General features: G+C 34.4%; 1 protein-coding gene across 1 annotated transcript in view; it reads right to left on the reverse strand.

The window, feature by feature from the left end:
* The window catches only part of ADGRB3 (adhesion G protein-coupled receptor B3), a 446,982-nt gene that overhangs the window by 255,548 nt on the left and 175,387 nt on the right, over nt 1–16,047 (reverse strand). Inside the window, exons 3-4 of the mRNA XM_053938382.1 lie at nt 11,529–11,639; nt 6,185–6,346 (exon numbers count right to left, since the gene is read on the reverse strand). Of these exons, the coding sequence (XP_053794357.1) occupies nt 6,185–6,346; nt 11,529–11,639 (273 nt within the window). The remainder of the gene's footprint in view (nt 1–6,184; nt 6,347–11,528; nt 11,640–16,047) is intronic.

Below are 16,047 nucleotides of genomic sequence, written 5' to 3' on the forward strand. Positions count from 1 at the left end.
ACATTCGTAAAACAGTTCTATATAAATTGAATAATACTGCAAGGCAAACTTTACCTATTTTTCTTCCGCTTTAATAAGAGCAGTTGCACAAATTTAAATTGGGCAATGTCAGAACAGGAATGTAGTGATGAGAACTGCAGTAATGTTAAGCATTTAAGAGAAATCCAAAGACTTAGTATCCAGACTGAACATCTCACTCGGTACCACATAATTCTGTTTCTGAAGCCCTGTCTGTTTGAAGGGTGTCTGGAGGGGCAAACTGTGTATAATATCTGAGTGTATCAGTAGTAATGATTCACAACATTACAGAAGAAACAGATTTTCTGTTTTGTCCTCACTTTTTTTCATGACTGTAAAAAAGCTTCTCATATATAGGTTTCCTTTGCCCTGAAGGCACATATCCCCTGCCCAAATACAACCCTTTTCTTGCAGGAATCAGAATAACATTTCCTGAGGTGAAATTCAATTGCAAGGCTGTGGAAGGACATTCAGCTCCCTGGCACATTATCACAAATTCATCAGTAAGATCAAGGGAATTTAGCAAGTAGGTAAGTTCTATTGCCTTTCATTTAAAGTAAGAAAAATTGTCATTTCAGACACTATGTTGAGATAAAAAGTTTGTTAGTTAACTTCTGCGAAATTGTACCTGACAGAAAATGTCAAACTTTATTCAGGGAAGATTTTAACCCACTGGACAGCAGCTCAATCAGTGAAAGGTTTTCATTTGGTCACGTAAAAATGGTCAAAAAGAATACATCCTACATTCTTATTATCTTACTCTAAATATCATATCCATCTGCATTATATTAAAAAAAATAACCCCCAGGAACAGTCCAAATTAAAGTGACAGATTTTAGTCTAGTTAGTTTAGAAACCTTGATTAATTCTGACATTTTTCTCAAAACCAGAAAGTCTTGCACTTCTAAAAATAGTAAATTTTTGACTATACCTGCCCATAACGTTTTTAGTTTAATCTGTTCTCCACAAGTACTATACTTCTACAGCTGTCTTGATTCAGCTGTATAATCAAAATATTTTTTTTTCTCATTGGCAAGGTATTAGATTACAAGTCCAGACACATCTCTAAGATTCCCAGTTTTTTATCATATGAGCAAAATTAATGAGAAAACAGTTTATCAGATTCCAAATAATAACCAGTAGTAACAATGACATAATTTCATCTCCTGATACCACAATGGTTGATTAAAATGTTCAGATGCAACAAGATTTTTAAAAAGTATAAAACTTAGCTAAACAAAATTAATCCAAATTCTAAAAAGATTATTCTCTAGAAAAATAATAAATTGAAAAGGTCTTGACTCTATTTAGAGATAGAGTGGTTTTTTTCAGGGCACATGCAAGTTTAAGCCTATTGCTTAATTTGGAATTTTGATTCCATGCTGTCAAAATATTCTAAGTTAGTTGTCTTTCTTTGAGAACTAAAAAATATGTGCTGAATGGCTCTTTAAAGGTACTGTCTTTAACCAAGAGGATGTGTATTTCTTTGGGCAAGAGTTGACTACATGCTAGCAGCAACAGAGAACAATTCCTATGTGATTTTGGAACTAAACATAAGCCAAAACAAAATGTTTCATTTTGGGTGGACTGAAAACAGCCTCTATCTATTTGTGGTTTAAATTAAGCTGTGCCAAAAATCATCTTCCATGACAATTTTATCTCATTAAGTAAAACTTTCACATCACCTTCTTGCATTTATGGACTTTTATATCTGAAACTAGTAGTCCAATAATAAAATCAAGGATGGAATAGGCATTACACTAAAACAACACATTACAGAAGTGCACAGAATTATCCAGATTATCTTTAAAAGAGCATCTTAATTTAAAGTTTCTTACCCCTGATTTTTTCTTTCTGGTATTTTATTTAACACTATTTTCTAAATGCAAAAAAATCCCCTATAGCATCTGATGAATTATAGCCAGATGAGCTATGCCAAATTACACCAGATGGAGAGCTGGCCCACAGAGGAGTTACTGTTTTCTATAACACAGTTTCAGATGCAAGATTCATTATTTGGGACAAAAATATTCAGATTATTGACAGCTTCTCTGTCAAAAACATTGCTAGCACAACAAGTTTGGATTACTGCAAAGCATCTTTCCCATCTCTCTGCCACTCTGTGAACCTAATCATGTTTAAGTGAACACCCACAGTGTTCACAACACACAACTGCTGTGAAGTGGAAGGAGGCGTTAGGCCATGCTGGCCTTCATCCTACAAACATATTTTGTGAGATTTTTACTGGGGTTTAAATACTTTTGATTTGTTCAGCTTTAAATTGCAGAGATATTGAAACAAATATGGCCATCGTCCTAGTGCAGGTAGGTCCAGTACTGTTTATTATCTTCATCAATGACACAGCCAGTGGGATTGAGTGCACCCTCGGCAAGTCTGCAGACAACGCCAAGGTGAGTGGTGTGATTGACAAACCTGAGGGACAGGATGTCATCCAAAGGGATCTGGACAAGCTGTAGAAGCAGGCCCATGTGAATGCTGTTAGGTTCAACAAAGTCCTGCACATGGCTTGGGGGCAACCTGGTTTCAACAGAGGATGGGAGATAAAGGGATTGAGAGCAGCCCCGCAAAGAAGGACTTCAGGCTGCTTGTGAACGAGATGTTGGACCTGAGCCAGCACTGTGCATTTGCAGCCCAGAAAGCCAACTACATCCTGAACTCCATCAAAAGTATCATGGCCAGCAGGGTGAGGGAGGAGATTCTTCCTCTCTACTCCACTCTGGTGGGACCCCACCTGGAGCACATCCAGCTCCAGGATCCTCAGCATAGAAAGACATGAACCTGTTGGAGCTGGTCCAGAGCACTGCAACAGAGATGATCAGAGGGGTGGAACGTCTCTCCTATGAAGACAGAATAGAAAAGTTTGGGTTGTTCAGCCTGGAAAAGAGGTCTCCATGGAGACCTTATTGTGGCCTTTCACTGCTTAAAGGGGGTGTCTGAAAAATATGTAGACAAGTTTTTTGTCAGGCCCTGTTGCAATAAGATCAGGGAGAGAAAAAAGGGAGGTAAGTAAAACTATTTTAGCAAATAACACCAGCTAAAGTATAGCATTTGAGAAGACAAATGTTTTGGAATTGCTTAGTGTATTCCTGCTCCTTCCATGTGTTGATTTACCCATAAGCCTGAAAATGCTAAGCTACAGCTAGATTTTGTGGCAAAAGGTGTTCAAGGCAATGGGGGAAGGAGAAACAGAAGCTGAGATGATCTGCAGGCATGGAAATCCCATGTTCTTTCCCCTTAAGTTTTAGCTGTGTTAAAAATTCTTCACTAAACTGAAATGAATCAGTAGCACTGCAGTAATGGATCTTGAGGTATCTCCACTCACAAAAGAACCAGTGACAATAAAAGATACCTGAGCTATGTTTTGTTGTCTACTATGTTGCACTTCTCTAGAATACTATTGGTCTGAAAAAAACATAAATAACCCAAAAATTATGTAAAAAGTGGTTCCTTCATTATTTTGCTTGAACTATCAGTAATACTATTTTGAAATTTAAATACCTATTCGAATACAACATGTATATGAAGCTGGTAAATCCCATTTTCCAAATTTTCCAGGACACTGAGATCACAGAGAAATATGTTCTCTAACATTCCAGTGTGTATCTTGGGCAGCATATAAAATATGGTAAAGTATATATAAAAAATACCTAAAGGCAGTAGACAAAATAGTCTGAAAGCTTTGCATTAGTATTTGCAAGTTTAACAGGTTCCTTTGAAGCCTATGGATAGATGCATGGAGTACATAAGGTCATCCTGCATATTTTTTATGTTAAAGGAGCAACTTTTTGATTAGGAAACATTCCAGCTCTCATAATGCCCCCACCTTCTTACTAATCATTTTGTCAAATGTCTGTTTTAAATACACTAGTATACAGACCTTTTTTTATTATTATTATTATTTTAATGGATGGACCAGGGATAATCCTATGAACTCTGCAACTTTCTAAGTCAGGATACATAATAGAATGAGGACAAAGGATATTTGGGCTAATAATTAAAGGGGTGCTTGAAAAATTAATTGATCAGTGCCTAGGAAAAACATATTTCTAAATTGCTAATCTTGCACATTGCTACACAGTAGTGACCCTGTAGTCAGACAGAGAACAACACAAATTAATAAGATTATTGTAACTGCATGGAACAATATGCAAGATTAAGCCCAGAAAACTGATTGTTTAGGAAAAGTAACTCAAGATACATAGAGATTGTCAAAATCAGCTGTGGTGAGTGCAGTGCAGACACTAAGAATTCGTACCCAGATACTGGGTATCTGGAAACAAAAGCTGTATCCTGAATTGTGAGGATATAAGGAAACAGCTCCTTTGTGACCTGAGAAATATGGAGCAGTGTTTTGGAGTGAGCATTGTTAAAAGTTTGTTTGACCATAACATATCTAAGAATCAGTTTTTTTCCTGTTTAAATTTGACAGTAAATTAATTACCGTGGCTTTTGCATTGCTTGGAATTTTTTGTTTTGTTTTGCCTTGTTTTTGTATGAAAACTTAATATCCCTTTCTGGAGATAATGAAGATAAAATTCTGAAAATTAGGAGATTTAATCCTCTTTCCTCTTAGTTAATACTAATTAGCAAGAAATCAGGCAGAACTCATGGTAAAAGGTGGACTGTGTTTTCATGTTCATTCTTCACATAGTTTCAAATGAATATTTAAATCTATCTTTGATTGTTTGCAATGTTTGTTCATTTCTTTTACAGTTCTCCTCTTTCACTTCTTTTTTGTACTTGAGAGTTCTTTTACAGTATTTCCTGCCTCTGGCACAATCTAAGCAACTCTTTAATGCTTTAGAAATACCTACCATTTTTGTATGGAATCACTTCCATATGTAAAGTTTTACCACTTCTAAAGTATTAAAATTCAGCTCTAACTAGGCATTTCTAATCTGAAATATTAGAAAATTTCATGTGAATTGATTAACTTAAGCACAATAGAAAACATTAGGTGTTGAGAGCAATTCTTGTTACCATCATGCATCATCTAGAGACAATCTTGTAAGCTGATTTTCATTGCAGAGGCTGCCTAAATGCTTATGATGTTGATACACAAACTCTGATGGGATCACATTCACTTCCCATTGGCTATTTTTCAACATACAGTAACAACATGAGTTTGATTCTACATATTACTGTTCATTGAGATAAAGTCCAAAAGTTCTCTGTGTATGACAATACAGTTTACTTCAAAAATGTACTGAGCTTCCCCAGAAGCTGAAGATGGCTCACCACCCTCTTGAGATCAAATGTTACAAAGACTTGAGGAATTTGTACTGAATTTGTACTATATACCATCTGAAGGATAGTATATAGTCTTTTTTTTTTTTGCATTTCATTCACAGCAGAGGAAAAATAATGTAGTCATGGGGCATATGCCTTCCCTCTTGCTTCCCATCGTAGATTAATCAGATCTACAGGTAGAGTCTAAAGAAAGATGTGCCCTTTCAGCAACTAACTTGAATATGCCTGTCTCTTCTCCTTAGTGTATAACTACTGCTGAACTCCAACGATGTCCAGATCTCTCAGACAAAAGGAGTAGGAAAACTGTGATGCAAGACACTGATGACCTTTACCGTGTGCCAGATGTAAGAAAGTTACTTTTGTCTGATCTTTTTGCCTTTGATATGTAGCTGCTGCCCTTTCTTGCCAGAACAATGTAAAGGGAAGTCCATGAAGACATAACCGTGCATAGACCATTGTCTGGCCCATTGCCTGAAGAGAGTATTCTAAATGGGAAAACAATTGCAGTGTCAAATAATATATGTTAACCCACCCTCTTAATTAGTCTCTGCTCCTTGATGTATTCATTATCTGGATTTCTTCCCTAGTTTGTCTTTGTACTCATGCTACCTTCTCTTTTCTGAGTGAAAATTAGAGAATATAGACTTTTAGAAAAAAATATGAAACTGTCAGTAAAAAGGTGCTCTTGTTCCATACCTTGACTGTTCTGAAAATAAATTAATAACCTACATGAAAAAAAAATCACAGGTGAATAGAATTACAATTCTCTGCTTTAATTGAAATGCCCCTATGAAATCCATGTTAATAATAATAATAAAAAAAAAATAGTTTCAAATTCTTATCATTATACAGTTCAAAAACATCCATAATTTTATTTATTGGCTGCTAACACTACCTGGACAGAGGGCAGTGTTATTGCAAACCCTTGATTCTCTTAAAGGGCCGCTGCAGTGTGTCCCGTAAGGTGATACACAAGTTCTGGTTCGCACCTGCGACCCTTGACCACAAGTAACTGAACACGTACTCCACTGGGCCCACTCTTCAACACCAGATTCACCTGTATTCAAGACAACAAACAAACATGAATATAGGCATAAGTATTAATGACGCAGCTTTTTGAGGTTGTTTTTTTTTTTGCTGAAGCTCATTATCGTCCACTCTTAAAAATCAAAGAAAAAGGTACCGCACCAAAATAAATATTTAAAGATTTATGGAGTAAAGCAGCTGTGAAAATGTGCAATGAATAGAAAACAAGGACACCTACAATGCTGCAATCACATAACGCCTGTCAGAGGGGAACACTTTGATGTCTTAGCATCATTTACAACTTTATGAGAACTACTGCCCTTCAACACTTCAGAAACAACACTACACTCAGGATTCTGTAAGAACAGACAACTCTTTTTACATAATAGCAAAGGATTTGTCTTTGATATTTATACTTATCCCTCTAGAATTAAGGCTCAGTAACAGTTTAAGGAGCCCTACCAGTAAGGGAATTCCAATGAAAAAAAAACCCAGACAAACCAGCCCCTAATGTCTTAGATTTTCTTCAGCAGAGTCATATAGCATTTGAATGAAGTTCCCTGACAAAGAAAAGCATTTTGTTTACTAAAATTTAACCTGAAATGTGGGATGGAAACTTTCATAATTTGCTGCATAAATTTACTCCTTGCTTTTGACCTACAGGTATGCTGAATTCTTGGGCATGCCAGACTTTATTACTGCACGTAATATATACTACTATGTTCAAAATTGTCAGATGTGATTTATTAATATCAATAAATATATAAGTATGTTAGAAAAGAGGAAATTTTCCTTAATTTTTGAGAGATAGAATATTAAATATTTATTTTTTTGAAAGCAAGTAGTGCATAAAGTTTTCTTGCATGGATGCTCTGGAAAGAATGCCTGAATTTAATTCTCATGAACAGCTATACACACAGTTCTGGAATTCCTTTCCCAAAGGAATTCCTGTTCAGAAAAATAAATCCCTTGAGTATTCTCAGAAAGCAAATGCAAAAATAATGTGAATATACCTCACTGAACAATTTGAGTAAATAACTGTTCATTGATGTTTAGCTTCTTCTGTTAAAATTCAGCATGTAATATAAAATGGCAGCTGAAACCCTTACTGCATGCTTGATTTTTAAGTGTAAGTCCTTTTTGAAACAAATGGGACTTTCTCTTTTAAAATCAGTGGCATGGTAAAATCTGCAGACTTGAAGAGCTTGCTTGAAATTTCAGTTATCTCAATATACTTCTAGTCTTCCAAAAGTTCTGATACTGATCACAGTCGAGGGACTGTCTAAAAGCAGGAATATTCTGGTGCTATCTTCCAAGAATGCAGTAAATTACATACTATTTCTTCAAACTCTACTCTATAGCAAGAATCTGTAAGTCTCTCCAAGTTGTCTTTCTTTTGGTTGTTTTTTTTCTCCCCCGAGGTCAAGCACAAAACCTTTGCAAAATGATTGTTTCTGCTAGACTTCTAAGATTCAATTCTGAGGCTATTCAATGCTTAAAAAAAAAAAAAAAAGAAGTGCTTCTTATTCAGTAAAAAGACAGAATGCATTATAATTAGCACACAAACCCCTCTGTTTTTAATAAAATTTTATGCAATTCTAAAAATTTATATGGAAAACCACAAAATTATGAGATTTCTACACACAAAAAGTCAGCAGTGGTTTTTGTAGTCCTTTTCTTTATTTGTTAGGTGAAAAAAATGACAAAAAAAATCACTGATTATTGTTTTAATAGTTCTTGTGACATGAATTTAGCACTTTGATTAGGCAGTTAGATGGCTTAGGTTCAGGTTAGATGATATAACATGCTAAATATATTTAACATGTATGTAGACATTAACAATTATAAAATATCTACTATATGCATGGTAAAAAGACTTGTATTACTGTGGATTTCTAGGCTAATACTTTTTGTCTTTTTCTACATGTTTGAAGTTTGACTTTGTTAAAATGGTTTAGATAAAAGATCAAGCAGCAGAAAAAGTCTAAAGTATGTTTCTCAAGATGTTCCTCATTATGTAAAATGGTTAAATATACTCAATGCAAACCATCCATTATGCAACACCAACATGTTGACAGTGCACAACTGATAAAATACAGAAATCAAAAATTAAAAAAAAATTTTTTTTGATATATTAAAGTGATAAAAATGTTACTCTTAACCCTTGGAATATGATGGAAAATAGCAGCAACATGATTATTAGGCTGTTTTCAGACTGCTATGTAAATGTATTGAGTGAATTTTGAAATTGGTATTAATTATTAGAAGTCTGAGAATATATGTACTGTTCATTTACAAAAAGCATAATCTCTTTATATATGTCATCATATGTAAAGAAGACTTAAACATTTGCTGGAGGAAGATCCTCCATATTAACATGATGTACAGTGCAAAAGAGCAAAATGAAGACAAAATAAAGAACACACTTATCTCACCAGCTGCTTTGCTTCCTTTTATATAATGCATTATGATTTTTTTTGCAATTTTTAATTTTTCAGAGTATTTTATACTCCTTTTAGGATGATTATTACTTATTTTAAAAGATTTAAAAGAAGGGAAATATCTTCACATGTATATAATCGTTAATTTACCATTTTTATTTCAGCACATAAAGACTGCTATATTTTCTAGAATAAATCTAGGTTGAGTATATAATCTGCAAATATATCTTCCATTGTTTGCTTTTCTCTTATCCATTCTTTTTCTTTTCTGAAATGAAAATTTTGAAAGGGCTACTTTTTATTTACCTTCTTGTTTTCTGTTATTTGAGAACTCTTACATTTTTATATCAATCATAATCTCAAATTATATTTTAGCAAGCTACCAAACTCTTATTCTCCCCTGATGCTTGACACATAAGAGGAAACAACTTACTGTATGGAAGGCCTCATTGATCTCTGTAAAACTTACCTGCATTATACTCTCTAAATCCCATAACACCTAAGGGAAGGATCAGTCCAAACACATAAAATGACAAATATAGAACAAGAAATTATTCACACATTATTTTTTAAGAAATGTTTTTACTGCTTCATAATACTCTCCAAAACCAGAAAAATGCATATTTTAATACCACATTTTAAAACTATTCCATTCCCAGAAAAATTAGTGGATTAAGTCCACTATTTGAACAATATTAAATGCTTTTCATAAATCTTTTCCAGTACATTTCTCTATTCCTATCTCTCTGCCTTTTAAAAACATACAAACATTTTGTTGCACTTTTGTATCTGTTTTATTATTAGACAAAATAAAATATCAAGGCTTAAAATATAAAACCCCATAAACTCAGTAACCAATTACTAATAATATTTCTTAGTGGATAAATTAATGAGATAGATATGTTAGAAAAAAACCTTATGCATCAGTTTAGGAAGATATCACAATCATTTTATTGCAAGAAAAATGAATGCATTACAGGTGAAGAAAATATGCAATGACCACTACAAAGGAAAAACAAAATGAAGAGATGAAAATTAGTATGTCCAGAAAGAGCACAAGTATTACTTAAAATGTATTAACCTGCAACATGGAAAATATATATTTTCCCAAATTTCGGCATCATAAATTTATATGCTTATACATCTCACATGCTTTCAGAACAGGACCTTGAAAACCAATCCTGTATAATTTTGAACGCTCATCTCCCACTCCACACACACAATGTATTGGAAGGTGATGCTATAAGTGCTGCTTTTGTAATGCAGCTCTGTAACACCCAGAATAGATGCACTGCAATGCATGACTAAAAATTATCAAATACAAGATTTGCGTGATGAGTTTTAAGGATTTATATGGGAAAAAAAAACCCCAGATAATTTTATTGAATTTTTGAGTAATTGTATGAATTCAAGAAGCAGCATAAAAGCAAAGGTGTTATTCTATGTAGTAATCAACTAACATTATATATCTGAGCTAGGTATGTAAGTGATAAGTTCTACTTTCCTAAACAAAAACTGCATGGAGACCTAGAGAATTCTAGGCTCCCTTCTTCCACTGCATTTGCTTACAGTAGTACCTGGGAGTTAGCCATAAAAGCAATCCTATAGATTAATTTGAAGGAAACAGACTTTTTCCCATTCTAAATTTGTTATCAAACAGATCTACACTGATTGGCTACACATGTACTTAGATTGCTTAATATATCTACTTCTGCAAATCTGTTAAGTAAAGCACCCTACCACTAAGGAAGTCAACATGCAACATAACTAGAAGCAATTATAGCTCTTTTACTGAAGTGCATAAAAACTGGAAGCATTATGTATGACTGATGCAGGCGTATATTCTAGGTTAGTTACTATGGGATACAGAGGAAGTTGTTTCAAATCCATACAAAAATTATGGGGCACAAAATCCCAACTCAGTAACTTACTGGAATGAAGTGTCTAAGGTACCAATAAAGAGTTAGCTTTTACCAACAGATATATGGGTCATTAATGGAGTCAAAATGGGCAGTAGTTTTGGTGTATAAAAGCTTAATTCAACTCACCACTAAAATTTTATCATTCACCTCAAAGACAGCTGTGGTAACTGTTGGTAAACAGGCTAATCAGGCTTTTTTTTTTTTTTTTTTTTTTTTAAATTCAGTTCCAGGTTTCCCATATCATCTTGGTATCTTTAGATAAAGAAGATGAAGTTGCTCAAACAAAATTAGAAAATATGTTTTAGATGAAAAACTGTTAGATAATTTGCACATTCAATTAAAAACTACTTACGGCCAATTTCATTTAGCAATTATGAATCTGGAAACTAGAGAACAGAGCATCGTGCTGGGCCAAAGATAGTAAATGCTGAACGCATGCACATTAAAGTCACCCCAGTAATTAATTAATTTGATAAAAGCCTAAAGCTGGGATTAGACAGTCTATTTATAAAGAAATTCTGAAGCATGTTCTTAACATCTTTGAAAAAAAGTTATCATGTCACAGTAAGCTGTCCTGTGTTTTGTACATGTGAGACTGCTTTTACTACTAAAGAAATTCATGTTTACACTAAATGATTTACTATTCACATTCACAGTGCATGTTTTTGCATGATCTACCTAATTCTTAGCTACTTTATTTATGGACTTTAACTGGTGAAAAAAAATAAATGATTCAAAAAAAGTATCAGCTTAGAAAACTGACAAATATGCAGCAAAAGATTATGGAAACATGCAGTGGTCTTGCTAAAATTAACAACAGTAAATAGAAAAAATGTAACTGATGTATTACCAGTTTGTGCCATAAATTTAGCAGCATCAGCTTGTTCCTGAGGGACCCTTTTCTCATGAACAGATCGAGGTCGCTGACTTTTAATTGTATGATCTCCCATCATTCCAAATTCTAAAGACAGAATAAAGGTATATGAAAGCTTGTGTGTAGACATTTCTCAAAAGTCACATACTGTCTCATGCAATATGTTCCTAAACATACCTGGAAGTTGCTGGCAAGAGTCAGGCAAGTGATCATGACAGTTAACATCAACTTAACTTTGCTACACTCAGCTTTCAATAAATACTTAAATTTGTGTCTGCAGATTTGCCATTATGATTTTATTTTATGAACCAACATTCATTGTAGTGACACATTCTATAAATCAGCTGTATGACACGGGACAAAAACAGTTATTCAAATGCAGACATTCTATTCCTTTATTTTAAATCTGTGCAAACCACACCAGAAAATGACTGTAACAGTGTTAGACATTGCTGTTCTGTGGCAGAGCCTGCTGCTTCTCCAGAGGACTTCTACTTCTGCACTCATCTTTCAGGCTGATGAAGCTTTCAACAGAGATAAAAAGTCATCTTTGGGAATAGTGGCAATGGGAAATTATAAAAATTTAGCCAATGAACTGTTTAATTTTTAGGCTGAATACTGCAGAACAAGTGCTTGTGATTTGTTTCCTTCCTGAAACCTCCAAGTTAAATAGACTATAGATTGTATGTTATTCTCCACGTTGATTTTAATAGAGAAAACCTATGAAAAATCAGTGACATCAACCCCAGAGTGTGGGAGACGAGTGCTTTAGTTGTTTATCCTGTTATCACTGCTGTCATTTTCCCTCTCTTCTCCTGTGCAAACTTCCTAGACTTCCACCTTAGCTCTACTTTTCATTTCTGTAATGAAATGCAGAAAGTCTTTTGCACTTCGAGGGGGGACTGCTGTGTCTTCAGCACAGTTCCCTATGATCCTCCCAGGCACACACAGCTGTCTGCAGCTCAGTGCTAAATATGCTGTAAAAAAAACCCAAAACTGGGACTCTAAGTCAGAAAGTGTCTGCTGGGAAATGTGGGTTAACATTGAAACTACTTCAGCTACAATCACATAAAGTTTCTGATGAGGCAGAAGGTGTCTGAAACACAAGGAACACAAACATTAAAAAATACCTTTCTGCTGGAAGGTTACCTTGCAAATGCAAAATTCAGAAATCTCCCCAATTTGTAAAAGCATGAAGATAATAAAACTTACCTTTCTGCCTCAACAACCACAAAACATTGTATGAGATGTAAATATCCCTAATAAATATTATTTTCAAATACATTGTCTTGATAAATCATTAAAAACATTAAAATTTCTATTTAAAGAAACAATAAAAGGTAAACTTATTTTCAAGGGGTCAATCAGAAGAAGGAGATTTTTTTCCTTTCTAGAAAACTATTCATGTATTTCTCCAAATTAACGTTTCTTTTTGTAAATATTCATTAGTGGCACCACTTAAAATATAAATTTAATTATTCATTTGAGAACAGCAATGTAGTTCACATTCTAAAGAGAATATTTGAAAATATAATTAATAAAAAATATTTTGAGGATTAAACATTCAACATTTTAATACATCCCAGAAATAAATATAAGATAATTAAATTATATATATATACACATGCAAATATATAATATATATGTATGTGTATACATACACATATATGCGTTAAAAATTTTTGGAATAATTTTTTACAAAATACACCTCTTCTACAGCTCCTCTGATTTAAGATAGCTCTTTATTCTGTGCAAAATCTCTTATTACAATTAATATTCTAATACAAATCGTGATTTGAATATTTTTACAATTTTTACAAGGTGCAGTACAGATGACACATTTAAACTGTAATTAATAGCATGGTAATGGCAGGAGACTTTACATAGCTCTTCCCCCGAAGAGGCTGTCACAGCAAGCCATGCTTACTCTGAGTTTGCTGCCTGCATGATCTCTGCTTGTCAGGCAATTTAGAGGGTATGGCACCATTCTTGCAGAAGACTTAGTTCTACTTTTTAAGTTACAGAGTGCAATAATGGGAGACCTTTGCTAGAGGAAGGCTTTCCAGAGGCATACAGGGAGGTGGTGAATGTTCTGGTCCCAGTCCTGCAGCATCATGTGCTGGGTGTGGGCACATGCAGTGTCCTGCAGGGCAGAGACTGCTGGTGAAGAGGCAAAGGGACGTCTGGGAGCTCAGTTCTCTGCATTGTGGATAATACCCCATGTAGCTCCAGTCATAACAATGGAGTTACAAATACCACTGAGCATGATTATAATGCCTCGTTTTTTTCATTTTTCCCCTTAAGCAGCAACATATTTTCAACTCACTTCAGCTATTGCTGATGGTTTTTGAGATGCACTTTTCAGTTAATCTCCCTTTGATACACTAAGCATTTATATAGCAAGTATATTTATATAGCAAGTATATTATATAGCAAGATAAATGTTTCATTACCCAAATAAAAATATTTTTATAAGTTTTGCCCAAAAAATGGAACCAGACTTATGCAATGCTCTTATTTTCATATTCAGCTGAAGTATTTAACCAAATGCCACATGAGAACAAAAGCGGTACCAGGAAATGCAATGTTCTGGCATGGGTGAGGCCTCATTACAATTCAGGCCTCATGAGAGAAGAAAAAAAAAGGGTCAAGTGCATTTTTGTAACAGGATCAGAAATGTCCACTTCCTGTGTATAAGTACAAATAATGGTTGCAAAATTGTTTAATCCAAGAAGCTTAAGAGTAACGCATTTTTATGGAGCATTTTTAATATAATATCTTACTTAAGTTTACAATAAATACTAAATAGAATGAAACTTTCCTTCATTTTCAGATCCTAGGTAATAAACACAAAAGGCAAACCCATTATGCAGTTTTGTTTTGTTTGTTTTTTTTTTTTCCCTCAGTACTTCACAGAGAAGCAGTATCTAAATGCTTTCTGGGCTGGAAAAGCATTTTAACCCAAGTCAGCCTAGAATATGACTAAATGGCACAGAAATTTCAAGGATCTGTTTGTGTGAGAAACGTGGTAAGCACCATCCTAATGTAGGCAGTATCTGGCATAGAGACCTCCTGCAAGGTCAAGTCAGCATGATTCAAGACCTGATACCTGGATATAATATTGGATATTTGAACTGGTGTTCTGAGTAAATTAATTTTTATCATTCTCACTCTTCTTACCTAGTTCTTGCTGCTGAAAATAAGTTTTCTAACCCAGAAGAAGGTATTTTTGTAGACATTAGTTTCTGAAGAGAATTTTTTTGGTGATGTCTGTCCTAAATTTTATACGGGTGAAACAGGACAGTTCTTCTCTGCTTTTATCTCTAACATTGATATTAATCATATTGTTTCATTAAATACAGGGGGAAAGCAAATCCTTTCAGCAACAAATAGGTGCATGGTCTAATTCAGAAATCGACAGTGTGACTCTAAGTTAGGCCTGGAAACATGCAAGGGTTTTAAGCCTTTTTATTACATTGTTAATGCTATAATCTACACAGCATGAAGATAAAACCCATAAATATCTCAGAATGTAAATAAAAATCACATTATGGGGAACCTTGAATCATTTTAACCAGACCAAGACTTAAAACAAATCATAACACATTCCAAACATTTGTGGTAGAAAACCTGAGGTTTAGCTATCTGATAAAAGAATTTATTCTGCTATCAGTGGTCCTTTGGTGGCTATAGAAGTACAAGGGATCACTGCAACAGGATGCTTATTTCTTTGCTCCTCAGCTGCTCATAATGGTTAAATACGTCAAAGAATTTTAGTGATGCATGCATTTTAATAAGGATGTGACATATCATTTGGTTAAGCATTGGGGCAGACTGCCCAGGGAGGTGGTGGAGTCACCATCTCTGGAAGTGTTCAAAAATGATTGGTTAAGCATTTGGTTAAGCATTGGGGCAGACTGCCCAGGGAGGTGGTGGAGTCACCATCTCTGGAAGTGTTCAAAAATGATTGGACGTGGCACTTAGCGCTATGGTTTAGTTGGCAGGGTGGTGTTTGGTCAAAGGCTGATGATCTTGGAGGGCTTTTCCAACCTAAATGATTATCTGATTCCATGATTTCCTTTTACATATAAGTAGAGGCATGTAATATAGTTCCATGCCTTCTTGGACAAAATAAAAAATTGCAATTCTAAAGTTTACAGTTTGGTATTATTTACAGCTCTTATCACTAGTCCCATTGGCTTTACCTTTATTGTCATGCTATATTATGTTATGTTATGTTATGTGAATTTTTATTCTTTTTGAGTAACATTTTTAGTTTTTAAAGGAGAAGCTAAAATCTTGCAGCCAGTGTAGGTGTGTGTTTTTAGAAGAGGAGAGAGGTGACGCGTGCTCTCTGTAGGAATAAAGAAGAAAAAAAAAATCTGTTAACAGCGTACAAACTAGGACAACTGAGAAATACAAAAGAAAAATACCAGCTTTGCAAGGTTCTGCTCACCAAGACTAGCCTTTGCTTTTTGACAAGTGGATATTCTTT

Source organism: Vidua chalybeata, chromosome 3, assembly GCF_026979565.1.
Source record: "Vidua chalybeata isolate OUT-0048 chromosome 3, bVidCha1 merged haplotype, whole genome shotgun sequence".
In the NCBI taxonomy this organism is placed as follows: Eukaryota; Metazoa; Chordata; class Aves; order Passeriformes; family Viduidae; genus Vidua; species Vidua chalybeata.